General features: G+C 36.2%; 3 protein-coding genes across 3 annotated transcripts; all 3 read right to left on the bottom strand.

Annotated features, from left to right (window-relative positions):
- Positions 1-1,536: 1,536 nt before the first annotated feature.
- LOC130471804 (uncharacterized) lies at positions 1,537-5,617 on the bottom strand. Its single transcript, XM_056842116.1, has 5 exons — positions 5,366-5,617; positions 3,875-5,275; positions 3,543-3,792; positions 1,678-3,310; positions 1,537-1,549 (listed from the first exon to the last, which is right to left on the bottom strand). The coding sequence occupies exons 1-5, from the start codon at positions 5,615-5,617 to the stop codon at positions 1,537-1,539; spliced, it is 3,549 nt and encodes a 1,182-aa protein (XP_056698094.1).
- A 3,820-nt stretch (positions 5,618-9,437) lies between these two features.
- LOC130471803 (NAC domain-containing protein 82-like) lies at positions 9,438-11,380 on the bottom strand. The gene is made up of 2 exons (XM_056842115.1): positions 11,318-11,380; positions 9,438-10,079 (listed from the first exon to the last, which is right to left on the bottom strand). The coding sequence occupies exons 1-2, from the start codon at positions 11,378-11,380 to the stop codon at positions 9,438-9,440; spliced, it is 705 nt and encodes a 234-aa protein (XP_056698093.1).
- A 671-nt stretch (positions 11,381-12,051) lies between these two features.
- LOC130471802 (NAC domain-containing protein 82-like) lies at positions 12,052-13,027 on the bottom strand. The gene is made up of 2 exons (XM_056842114.1): positions 12,974-13,027; positions 12,052-12,816 (listed from the first exon to the last, which is right to left on the bottom strand). The coding sequence occupies exons 1-2, from the start codon at positions 13,025-13,027 to the stop codon at positions 12,052-12,054; spliced, it is 819 nt and encodes a 272-aa protein (XP_056698092.1).
- Between the last annotated feature and the right edge of the window lie 268 nt (positions 13,028-13,295).

The following is a 13,295-nucleotide window of genomic DNA, read 5'->3' as shown; positions in this document are numbered from 1 at the left end:
GACGGTGATAATTGGTGTGGAAGGAGAAGAGGGATCGGTAGGGTTTGGGAATTGGAGTTTGTAGAGAGTCATGATTTTATAGGGGAGAGTGTTGCGATTTACTAGGAGAGTTAAGATGGGATTTCAAAATTTAAATTTGGGGATTTGACGAGAAGTAAGGGATGTTCCGTGAGTTTTTATAGACGGAATGATTTGGAAGTTGAAGGGTTTGTATTGGGAATCAGAGTGTGGGAAGCGTGTTTGAGTGTAGAAAATGGAATAGTAATGCATGTACCGAGTTTTGTAAGATTCGATGAATCAAATTAAATGCTTTCCATTCATTTTTAGTATTCCCACTTAGACCTCGAATTGAATGCAAGTATTGGGAAAAAGTGCGATTACCTTAATAATGTGCAGACGTGGCTGTGGTAATGCACAGCTGGATTTTGCAATCCGAACCTGGTTGTTAGTCCATTCAGAAAATATGGTGCATAACAGAAACGAAAAAGATAATTAAAAACTTTTTTTTTTTTTTGTTTTTTTTTTTGTTTTTTTTTTTTGTTTTTTTTTGTTTTTTTTTTTTTGTTCTTTTTTTTTTTTAATATTTTCCAGTGAGGTTAGAAAATTGTTAAGGACAACAGGTATTATTGTATTCGTATCATACCAAGTTCTAACCTGAGCTTGTCGTGTCTGTCCCTGTTAAGTGGTTTGGTCAAGATGTCAGCTACTTGATCTTCTGTGGGACAGAATTCAAGTTTGACTAGTTCCTTTTCCACATAATCTTTTAAAAAGTGATGTCAAATGTGAATGTGTTTGACCTTTGAGTGGTGCACTGGGTCTTTTGATATGCAGATTGCACTTGTGTTGTCGCATAGGATAGGAACACACTTTAATTTCATACCAAAATCTCTAAGTTGTTGTTTGATCCATAGCATTTGGGAACAGCATGAAGCAGCAGCTACATATTCAGCTTCTGTTGTGGATAATGCCACTGTGTTTTGTTTCTTTGAAGCCCAGGAGACTGCACATGCTCCTAGGAATTGAACCATTCCTGATGTGCTCTTTCTGTTTACTAGGTCACCTGCATAGTCAGCATCTGTATATCCTTTGAGATCAAAGTGAACATCGTTAGGGTACCATAGGCACAAATCGTCTGTTCCTTTTAGATATCTTAGAATTCTTTTGACAGCTGTAAGGTGAGATTCTTTTGGATTTGATTGGAAGCGGGCACAGACACCTACACTGAATGCGATGTCTGGTCTGCTTGCTGTAAGATAAAGTAGGGAGCCTATCATACCTCTGTACCTTGTTTGGTCTACACTTTTACCTTCTTGATCCTCATCCAGTCTCGTGGTTGTTCCCATTGGAGTGTGGTTGCTCTTAGCAGACTCCATTCCATATTTCTTGATGAGGTCTTTTATGTATTTCTGTTGATGTATCATGATCCCTTGTTCCGTTTGCTTGATTTGGAGACCTAGGAAGAAGTTGAGTTCTCCCATCATGCTAATTTGAAATTCTTGCTGCATTAGGTCAGAGAATTCCTTGCAAAGATCTTCGTTAGTTGCTCCAACTATAATATCATCAACATAGATTTGAACAATTAGTATGTCTGTATTTCTTGACTTAAGGAACAGAGTTCTATCAACCTTACCTCGATTGAACTTATTGTCTAGTAAAAAGTGTGAGAGACGTTCATACCAGGCTCTTGGTGCTTGTTTCAGTCCATACAGTGCCTTATCTAGTTTGTAGACATGTGCGGGATATTCTGGATCCTCAAAGCCTGGAGGTTGTTCCACATAGACTTCTTCCTTGAGAATACCGTTTAGGAAGGCACATTTTACATCCATTTGATAGAGTTTGAATCCCATATATGATGCAAATGCTATTAGTATGCGTATTGCCTCCATTCTGGCAACTGGAGCAAATGTTTCTTCAAAGTCTATTCCTTCTTGTTGGTTGTATCCCTTGACAACTAGTCTGGCCTTGTTCCTGGTAATCGTAGCATGTTCATCTTGTTTATTTCGAAATACCCACTTGAGACCTATTACTCGATTGTTCAATGGTATAGGCTCAAGATGCCATACTTTATTTCTTTCGAATTCATTAAGCTCCTCCTGCATGGCAATGATCCAATCAGAATCAGTTAGTGCTTCTTTGTAATTTTTAGGTTCAATCATGGATAAATAAGCATAGAAAGCACAAAAGTTTTTGAGTTGGGATCTGGTCGTAGTTCCACGTCCAAGATCACTGTTTATTTGGTCAAGGGGATGTGAGCTTTGATGTTTCCAAGGTCTGGGTTGGAGAGGTGTAGTTGTTTCCACAACAGACTGTTCAACTTGCTCATTTGTTTCTGCATGATCATCGGCCTGTACTGGTTCCTCTTCAACTATGTTATCTTCAGATGTTTCTTCGACTTGAGTTTGTTCTTCTGATTGGGAACTTTTCCTTATCTCTTCGTCTTCTGTTTCTCTAGTGAGTCCTAGTTCTAAGTTTCCATCAGAAGTTGTACCTGCAACATAGTTTTGGGAGTCAGTTTCATCAAATATAATATGTATGCTTTCTTCCATGCACATGGTCCTTTTGTTGAATACTCTATAAGCTTTACTGTTTGAGGCATATCCTAGGAATATTTCTTCATCACTTCGTGCATCAAATTTTCCCAGTTGATCCTTTCCATTGTTGTGAACGAAACACTTGCAACCAAAGATTCTAAGATGAGTTATAGAGGGTTTTCTTCCTTTGTACAGTTCATATGGAGTTTTGTTTTTGATTGCTCTAATTAGCACTCGATTGAGCACATAGCATGCTGTATTTAGAGCTTCGGCCCAGAAACTTTTTGGAAGTCCACTAGCAATCAACATAGTCCTTGTCATGTCTTCAAGAGTTCGGTTCTTTCTTTCTACAACACCGTTTTGTTGAGGTGTTCTGGGAGCAGAGAAGTTGTGATCTATTCCTGAACCTTTACATAGATCATCAAATCTTTTATTTTGAAATTCTGTACCATGATCTGATCTGATGTGGACCAGCTTATGACTGCTTTGTCGTTGAACCTTTGTGGCGAAAGCCAGGAATTCTTCAAACGTCTCTTCCTTGCTGGATAGGAAGATCACCCATGTGTATCTTGAGAAATCGTCTACAATTACGAGTACGTACTTCTTTCCACTTCTGCTCTGTGTCCTCATTGGTCCACACAGATCCATGTGGATCAGCTCCAGTGGTCTTGTTGTACTGATTACCCCCTTTGATTTAAAGGACGTTCTTACTTGCTTTTCTTTGATACAGGCATCACAGACTGATTGTTTTGCAAACTTTGTATTTGGGAGACCTGTGACTAAATTTTTTCAATTTTAATTTGTTCATTAGAGAAAAGCTAGCATGACCAAATCTTTTGTGCCATAACAAAGGATCATCTTCAATAACACTGAGACAGGTTAGATTGGAGTGAGGAACCGTGTTGAGGTTAACCACATATGTGTTCCCTCTCCTCTGTCCCTCTAAGATCACTGTCTCTGTGTTACTATTGATGATTAGACATTTATTTGAGAAGAATTTTGCATAATTACCTTTGTCACAGAATTGAGAAATGCTTAATAAATTATGACCTAGTCCCTCAACTAAAAACACATTATCGATGGAGTGAGACTTTGACTTACCGACCTTACCAATGCCAATGATGTTACCTTTCTTATTATCGCCAAAAGTCACAGTTCCACCTTCGTAGGTCGTGAGTGAGAGAAATCTATTTCTGTCTCCCGTCATATGCTTGGAACAACCACTGTCTAGGTACCATGTGTTGTTCCCCCTCACTTCGACCTGCATGAAGTTTTTAGTTAGAGTTTTTAGGAACCCAGCATAGCTTGGGTTCCTTACTTGGAATCAAATCACTTTTCTTTACCCATTTAGTTTTGGTGAATTCGATGTTCTTTTTCAAGTACCTTTGGTTTTTAGGGCAAGATACTCTATAATGACCGATTTGACCACAGAAGGTGCATACTATGTCACTGTATAAATCTACTCTGGTTTTTCTAGGATGATGCTTTTTGTGGTTAAAACCTAAACCTTCTGTGCGTTTGGGTCTAGCTTCTTCTATCCATTTTGGTGTTACCTCTATTCTGTGTCTGGTCCTTTTAGCCAATTCACTTTCTAGATGGGTCTTTTCTTGGTGAATTTTTACTGGTTCTAACTGAGCTTTTTCTAGTTCTGCTTTATAGAGGTTCTTGGTTTTGGCTATTTCTAGGTCAATCAGATCTTGTTTTAGCCAGGAGTTTTCATTGCGTAAGGCTTCACACATTTCTTTTATATGAAGGTTCTGATCGAAGAGTTTAAAGAAACGATTGTCAATATCTAAGTTTGAGTTTCTGGTCCATTCTAACTCCTCTGTGAGTTTATTGACAATGTCTTGGTGTTTTCTGTCTGAGTCTAGTTTTTCTTTTAGGAGATCCTCATAATCACTAGTGAGACAAGAAAGTAAGTCAAACAATTCTACTTTAGACATGGATTCAAGCCTACTTTTAATATGAACAAGACTTGCCTGGAATTTGTCAGATTCTGAGTCTGATTCGTCTTCTTCATGTTCAGCTACAAGACACAGGTGAGCAATTTCTTCGTTGGGTTGTTCCTGTTCCTCATCAGAAGAAGTATCTCCCCATGCAGCAATCATGGCTTTTCTTACCTCAGTTTTGGAAAAGGAGTTTCTGTTGTCTTTGAATCTATCTTTTGCTGTTTCCTTTCCTTTTCCTCGTTCTTGATCCCATAGAGGACATTCCCTAATGCGATGTTCCACGTTTCCACACTTATGGCATCCAGTGTCAGTTTTAGGGAACTTTCGATTTGGTTTGCTTCTGTGTTCCACATCTTTGTAGTTCCTAAACATTCTTCTGAACCTCCTAGCAAACAGAGCTGTCTCTTCACCTTCTTCAGAGTTTTCATCATTTTCGGTTTTTAGAGCAAGAGCTCTATTTTTGGTATTCTCTGAAAGTCGTGCGTTCAATTGCAGTTCATGAGTTAGGAGAGATCCAGCCAGTTGTTCCAGGTTAAATTTGGTGAAGTCTTTAGTTTCTTGGAGGGCTGTGACTTTAGCCATCCAGGGATCTTGTGGTAGACTTCTTAGGACCTTCCTGACCTGTTCCTCATGAGTTATGATTTTGCCAAGAGAATTTAGTTCATTGATAATGTTTGTGAAACGAGTGATCATGTCTTGAATCGTTTCAGATGTCTTCATGGTGAACAGCTCGTATTGGTGCATTAAGAGATCAATCTTCGATCTCTTAACTTCGTTTGTTCCTTCATGAGTAACCTGAAGCAGATCCCAAATCTGCTTCGCGTTCTTGCAGCCCATTACTCTGTTGTGTTCATTTGGACCTAGTCCACAATGAAGGATTTTGACAGCCATGGCATTGAGTTCAAGCTTTTCATAGTCGGCTTTGTCAAATTCATCAACAGGTTTGGGAATAGTTTCTCCAGAGGTATTCAGCTTAGTGACTTGGAAGTCTCCAACTTCAATCACTCTCCATACTTGATAGTTTTCAGCCTTAATGAAAATCTCCATCCTGTTTCTCCAGTAGGAATAGTATTTGCCACTAAACATTGGAGGTCGTTGTGTTGAGTATCCCTCTTCTAGTTTCTCCGCAGTGTTCATAGCTTCAGAATCGTTTTTCCCGTCAGCGTTACCTGCAGTTTAAAGGGTTCTGGCTCTGATACCAATTGTTAGTTTTACAGAGTTCCTCAAGAGGGGGGGTGAATTGATATTTTACGTATTTATAAAAATTAAACTACTAGGAACAGAAATAGTAAAATATGCAAGCAAGATTTAGCGTGGAAAACTCTCTAGGCCCAATAGAGAGGAAAAATCCACGGCCCCTTTGGGGACTTAAACACTTTTACTAATTAGGCAAAACAACTCAGTTTCTTTACAAACCTAATCTACTCGGGCCACAATCTGCCAATCGCCTCTGATTGCAGATGACTAGGAACAACCCTCTTTGTTCCTTCCCTTATGGAAACAGTCCCTCAACTGTTCCTACTCACTGATCTCTCGTGAGATCTTTTCTCTTGCTCAAGTAAGCCTGACTCAGGCTTATCATACAATAACTCAACACTTTAATCAAACGTATAAGAATTAATTAACTACTAACAGACGATATAAGACCAAGTAACAAATACTGCTCTATATGGGAACAAGAACAGACTTCTTTAAAGATTAAGACTTTAAGGGTGATACCTGAAAGCTTCCGGTTGATGTAAATAAGTCTGATAAAAAGTTTCGCAAAGAACACAGGTTGTATTTATAAGAATCTAAGTGTTTACCCTAGATTCAAATCCAACACAGTTTAGGACTCTTTTTAATAGATAGATTTTCGCAAATCCTACTTCAAACGCGTTTAGGTAAAATCAATCTTTTCGTATTTTGAGAGTTATATGTTAACTCAAATTCAAGAGTATAACTTCAAACAGTTTTGTAAAATCAGTTTAAAAACTTTGACGTTTATCTTTTTTTGTAAAATTAAAACTGATTTATTTCGTTTCACGATATAACTAGGACTCTTCAAAATACTCTGTTCCCATACTAAGCTTGTACTAAATTACGCTGGTCTTATACCTTTCGACACTTATAGAATTTGCTTGTTTTGATCCTTGATTTAATCTTGCCACGTACTTTGAACTTGATTACTTCATAGCTCCCTAGCTTGCTTCGGTTTTGCATGTGTTCTTCTTAGATATTAACCTGTTCCTGACATTCTCCAAAACGAACTATTAGTAGAAGGTAAGCTTGTCATCATCAAAACCAGGAATCAACAGTTTTAATAAAAAGCCGATATGAAATTTGTACAGTACTGGCCTGTTCTTGCCAAGTTGCTTCATATTATGTACTCCACTTGTATTCGCCTTCATATCATAAACTGCAGCTATATTTTAGTTCCTTTGTTCTGTTTGGTTATGGAGTTATGGTGTATCCTTTATCTATGATGAATTTTAATGACCCAATATTGTACCAAAAAAGAGAGAGTATGGGATTACTAAGTGAAGTTCCCAAAGTTATTCTAGAGAAACTGGTAGCTATAAGAAAATCATGTTTACCAAGGACTTGGATAGTGGATTCCATCAATGAAGCTGCACTCATCAATTCATGATCCTTTGGAGGTGCGAGATGATGTTGAAGGACACTTGATTGAGAAGCTCCACCATGTACATACTAATTAAGTTAGGCTATTTCTTTGATGAGATCGCAACAAGATCCAACAAGAGAGAAGTAGGGGTGTTAAATCGGATCAACGGATCGGGTTTGGGTCGGATTCATCGAATTCGGGTTGAAACGAATAGGATTGAAACGAAATAATTTGGCTAACGGGTAGGATCAGATCGGATTGTAAACTTAACGGACCGGATCGGGTCGGATTTTTTATTCATGCATTCATATCGGATCGGGTTGTAAACGGGTCGGATTGTAGTCGGTTTGGTTCGGATCGGATCAGATTGGAATATGACGCATTCTTAGCGGGTTTAGTCGGACTATAACGGGTTCGGGTTCATGTCGATCGGATTCATATCGGATCAGATTCATATCGGATCAGATTCATATCGGCTCGGATTAATCGGTAACAGACTCAAACGGGTCGGATTGAAACAAATTTAGCATGGTTACATTGGATTCAGTTTTATATTGGTTCGGGTAATTATCGGATCGGCTTATTTAGTAGCGGGTTGGAATTTGGGTCAGTTCGGTTCCAAATTATATATTATCATATCGATGACTTAATTAGGGGACGAAAACGATAACTAACTTTTAAAAGTAATAAGAATTTAAGATCAGTAATATCGCAAAACCCACACTTACACTGGGGGTAAGATGAGTCACTTACCCTTGACCCTCAATTGGCTTATTTAATCCACCTCACATCTTATTAAAGTCTAGTCAGCTCCAAAATTTTCAAGTGTAGTTTGAATTTGAAATTCAAATTAACCATAGTTTTAATTTCCTTTTATTTTCCTGTTAAAATTGGCGATGAAAACAACGAAACCACTGTATGGAAAATTTGTAATCTTTTCATTCCACTGTCATTTTCCATTGAAGTATCTTACCATTTTCGATCTTGACGAAGCGCAGGGAGGAGTTGATGTTTGCTGTTTAAACCAAATATTTTTGTAACAGTTTGTAATCCGATGATGTAGTTCACTGAAAGATCTTTTTATGGTGAAGATTTCATGGGTTTGTGCACTAAAAAAACCCAGACCTTGTTGTTTTGAAGATGAACTTTGAAAATCTTAGAATCTTGTTGAATAAGACTGTTGTTTTGAAGATGATCTTTGAAAATCTTACAATCTTGTTGAATAAGACAGAATTATATCGTATTTTAATTTAAAAAAAAATTTTAAAAAAAGGTGGGGCAAGGCAAGGGGGTGTGTTGCTTGTTATTCTAATTCGCTAGAAAATCTTGCGTCTAACAAGAATCGAACTCGTGACTATAGTGACTGCAATACTCTATGCTCAGCGTGTAACCATTGTGACGTGAGGCCGAAGCCATTGCTATTTGTTGAAAAGAAAAGTATATGACCGTTGGCTGTGCGTTTATTTACATAATAATAATTCTATATACAGTGAATATTAAATTAGTATTCAGTAAATAAATGTTAAATATTAGCATATTTAACCTTATCAGTAAATAAATGCTTGACCTAGGGTTCTAGTATGTAAATGTATATTAGCACATGTAATTCATTTTTGTAAAATATTTTTTAACACGATAAATGTATGCTAGGCTAATGTAATTCATTTTTTAAAATATTTCTAAACAAAATCTTTGATTCATAGTCTTGTAATTAGCAGACAACAATAAATATAAACAATTGAGCAAAACAGCGAGACAACAAGACCAACAATATTTAGGAGAAAACAATAAGATAAATGTTGTAAAAAAATATTATTGGAAAAATCGGTTAAAAAACCTATTATTTTAAAACAAAATTGTAATTTCAGACGGTTTGGTGACCCGTTGTTCGGGTCTTTTACCCGCATGTTCGGTTACGTTATTTTTTAAAATAAAAAAGACTGACCCTAACCCTATTATTTGGTTCGGTTATCCGCCTTTTCGGATTCCATTTCGGTTTTCCGGATTTTTTGCACACCCTAATGCAAATTACAAAATACATATCATGTAATAAGAATTCACAAGAAGTTGTTCGTGAAGTAATGTCATTAGGGAAACCCAACGAACACACAACATAACTATACTACTTAATCAGAAATATTCATACGTCATTAACGCAACCATAGGGGAAATGTCAAGGCAAAAGCCCCCCTATTGCATAGTCATAACTACATCAACCACATATACATGAAGGCGATCATGATATAGCAAAAGACCCCTAATTTCAGTGGGTTAGATTCAGCATTGTAGTTAGTTTTGGTTGAATTATATTACAACAAAATACATAGCAGCAGCAGCATCCATTTTTTTTTATCATGGTAACAAGGAGTAGTCCCTAGCCAACATATCAAAGGCATCGTTCTCCTCTTGATTTCTTATTTCAGCCTCATCATCATCCGTATACCATTCCTCCTCCAAGAATGCCTCACCATAGTTATCTCCAGGTTGGCGTCCGATCCCGCTTTTTTTATATAACTTGATGATCACGTAAGATTCTTGATCCACATTTTGTCCCTGTAGCTTAGCATCGTCAAGCCTATACTCATGCATAACCCAATCTGTCCTATCCTTTTCCACCTTCCCCTGCACCATCATGTGAAAAATTAAGGTTGACTTTTTTCCGATCACTCTTGGAGTTGCGGATGATCTAACAGGCTTATCTTTGCCTGTTTTCTTCCATGAACCCCATATTGTATCACGCCTGCTCTTTTTGCAACCCGTGTTGTATTTTAGCTCTTTCTTCGCGAAGAAATGCCAAATTCGATTTCCCGAGTCTGAACCGCATAGGTTGGGAAGTTCCCATGGTGGGTATTTGTAATAGTCTACCTCGCATATTGTATAACCGCGGTCCGGTTTTCCCAAAACTTTCCGTCTTAGGAAAAATAAAATCAACTCCTCCTCTGTTGGAGCGAATCTGTAACCTGGTTCGCCCTTCTTTTTTTGTTCAACACTTAGCTGCAAGTACTAGTGCACTGATAAGTATTCACACAACCCTAACAAAAAGTGAATGTAGAAGATGATTTGAACACTTGTTCTTTAACTTGTTAATTTACATGGAATTTTTTTTGGTTATATTAGGGCATACCGTACACAACAAAATCACCAGACTTGTATGTAGTTGTCGTGTACTCGTGTATATATTTGATTAGTTCCATATTGTTTTGTTTTTAATATTTAGTAGCCTTACTTGACATATGCATGTCATTGTTTAATCTAAATGAAAGTTAAGATCTAGTTTTGTAATACAACCACTGTGAAAGTCATTTATTGTTTGGTTTTAAAGTTCACTTTGTCGTTAATTACCGTTGTTGAAACACTAATTCGAATCACAATAAGGGTACATATTGTAAACTAGGATCTCCAAAAAAAAACGCAAAAGTTCGAGTTGTTACACAATGTCGATTGTTTACGTATTTTTACGTTATTGTAGTCAATGAAATTGAAAACATGAATGTTAAATATTACTATATTTGTGAAATTTTTTTAATATGTACAAGGTTTTCTCTTATCTTGCATTTAAATCAGCCCAATACAAGTAGTAAAATATGTGAAATTGTTGTAGTGTAGAATAGTTAATGTAGTTTAGATAGATCTCACGGGTATTTTCAATATAGCCAAAGAAAAAAATATCCGTTATGTATCTAATACCTGAATTGAACATGTAATTTAATAACAGTACAATCAATTTTTTCGAAACATTAAGATTTTTTAATTTGGATTAAACCTCTGATTTTCGAACCATTCTTAATTTAGTTTAGTCATCCTTGTGTATTTTTATTTTTTATGATTCAACCAGTATAAAATTCGGACTTGACCTGTAGACTAATGCTAGACAAAGTATTATTATTGGATTGTAATTTTATTTTAGTATAAATTTATCACAAATCTCTTTTGAAATCAGCTTAATGGCCATTTTTTTAAATATGAAATTGAATTCAATTAGTAAAAATTGATGGAACGAATTAGTAATAATAGATTATACACGAAATAGCTAAAGCAAAATGAATTATTACACGATTTTAAGGTCCTAAACTAGTGAAACCTACTCACAAAGAAAGTAATTTGAATCTACCATGTGGTTCAATTAGAATTAATAGCAAATTAAGAAAAATCTCTACTCTATTAACGGAAAAAACCAAACAAACTTGGTTACCCAAACAAAACCAAAACGAAAAGATTTCATATTTTCATACCTTGGGGGTCCTTGGTTGTCCTTTAGCTTGCTCGCCATCCCCGAAAACCATAACTGGTTCCATTTTTTTTGAGAGAAGTTGTCGGGTTTGAGTTGTAGTTTGAGGGAACGAATGGAAGGAGTAGTTTGAGAGATGATGGGTTATAAGGGGAGTTTAAATGTGGAAGATTGTTTGGGTTTTATGGGGTGGAGTATTTTTTGATAAGATTGCCCAAGAAGAATCTGAAAAGTTGCATGTCTCTGCAACTCTTTGGCCATTAGAGTAGAAGGCGGGTAGTCTAAATCCCAGTCTAAACGTGATTTGATTGTCATGTTGACTATTTTGTTCCAAAAATAGTCAATTTTGAAATTAATTAATTGAAACAATTTAATTAATAATGTGTAAAAAGGTAAAAGCATGTCTATATTAATTAATAACCGTGTGTACCATATTAATAACAAATAAAATTTAAAAAAAAGAAGGTAAATAACTTATGTGTTACTTTTATAGGAAGGCGTGTAAGATTTTTGTCATGATTATGTCTCCTTTATAATTTTTTTTTCTTTTAATTCTTTTACATTACTTTTACACTTTCAAACACAATGTCATTTAAATGTTCTATAATTTGTTAAGAAAAAACATGCGTAATAATACATTGAAGAGATTTAGATTGGGTACAATGTTCATGCTACGAATATTGAACATAAAATTTAAAGTGCAGTGATAATAAAAATCCGATTTTTCCATTCTTTAATTTAGTCATCCAACATAGAAAGAATTTCCCCCCATCCCTTATTGATGAACACTTCATCGTCTAAGAAATTTCCATTGAAATGTTGGTTGTCCGTGTTTGATGACGTAGACGTAATAGTTGTAGTACATTGAGCTGTATTTGTAGGATATTCGACGTTGTTACTAGTACTTGAGCTGCAATTCTCCGCAAGATCCTTTTCGTAAAATATAGCCCCGTAGTTGTGTCCATTTCGTGGTCCCAAACCCTCTTTCTGAAATAACTTGTAGACACAATACGAACCATTGCTATTTGTTACATCGGACATATTATCTTCTAATAGCCTATACTCATACATCACCCAATTAGTTCGCTCCCCCTTTGGTGGTTTTCCTTTGTGGAAAACCAATGATTTGATTGTACCTATAGGACGTGGAGGATGTGACGCTCTCTCTTTAACGGTCCTATCCTTCCCCGATGATTTCCAATAACCAAAAATATTAGATCTGTTAGTCTTATTACCCTTATCGTATTTTTTTTCTGGTGGGCAAAAAAAAAACCATACTAAGTCATTACTTTTTGAACAAGACATATATGGAAGATCCCATGGTGCAAATTTAAAAACGTTAACTTCACCAATCGTGTCCCTTCCCAAAGATTTTCCCAACACCTTCCCTTTTAAGTAATATAGTAGCAGCTCTTCATCAATTGGTGCGAACCGAAAACCCGGTTGTGTGCCGAAGTTGTTTATGCTCACCACATTGTGTGTGTACATATGTTGTTTGGTTTCCTACGAAATTGCCGACGAGTTAGTTATGAATTGTTGAACAAACAATGTAATGCTTCCACATCCATGTATGTAATACATATTGTATAAAATCTGGAAAACAGAAACTAAATAGTAGGACAATAGATATGTAAGTTTAAGCTAAATTATGTGACAATACCTGTTTATGGGGCTCATGTTGCTCAAGTGAGGACACATTTTGACCATTTTCCATGGTGTTGACCTATTATGATGTAGTTGGATGTTATTTGTGGAAGGGGCTATTTTTTTGTGCAAGATTGAGTTTGGTAGGATACGTTGGTGGGGTTTGTCTTAGGCATGCTCTATTTGCATTTATAGTCACTAGGAGACCTTGTATTAAATATTTTTAATAATTTACAGTGTTTTAAGATTAAATATTATTACCCATATGGGTAATGTGTCCTTCATTAATTGTATTTGTTCCTTCTTAATAAATATCCAAATCCAATAAAGGTAAATGG

The sequence above is a fragment of the Spinacia oleracea genome, chromosome 4 (genome assembly GCF_020520425.1).
Source record: "Spinacia oleracea cultivar Varoflay chromosome 4, BTI_SOV_V1, whole genome shotgun sequence".
In the NCBI taxonomy this organism is placed as follows: domain Eukaryota; kingdom Viridiplantae; phylum Streptophyta; class Magnoliopsida; order Caryophyllales; family Amaranthaceae; genus Spinacia; species Spinacia oleracea.
This window is presented reverse-complemented; position numbering and strand designations above follow the sequence as displayed.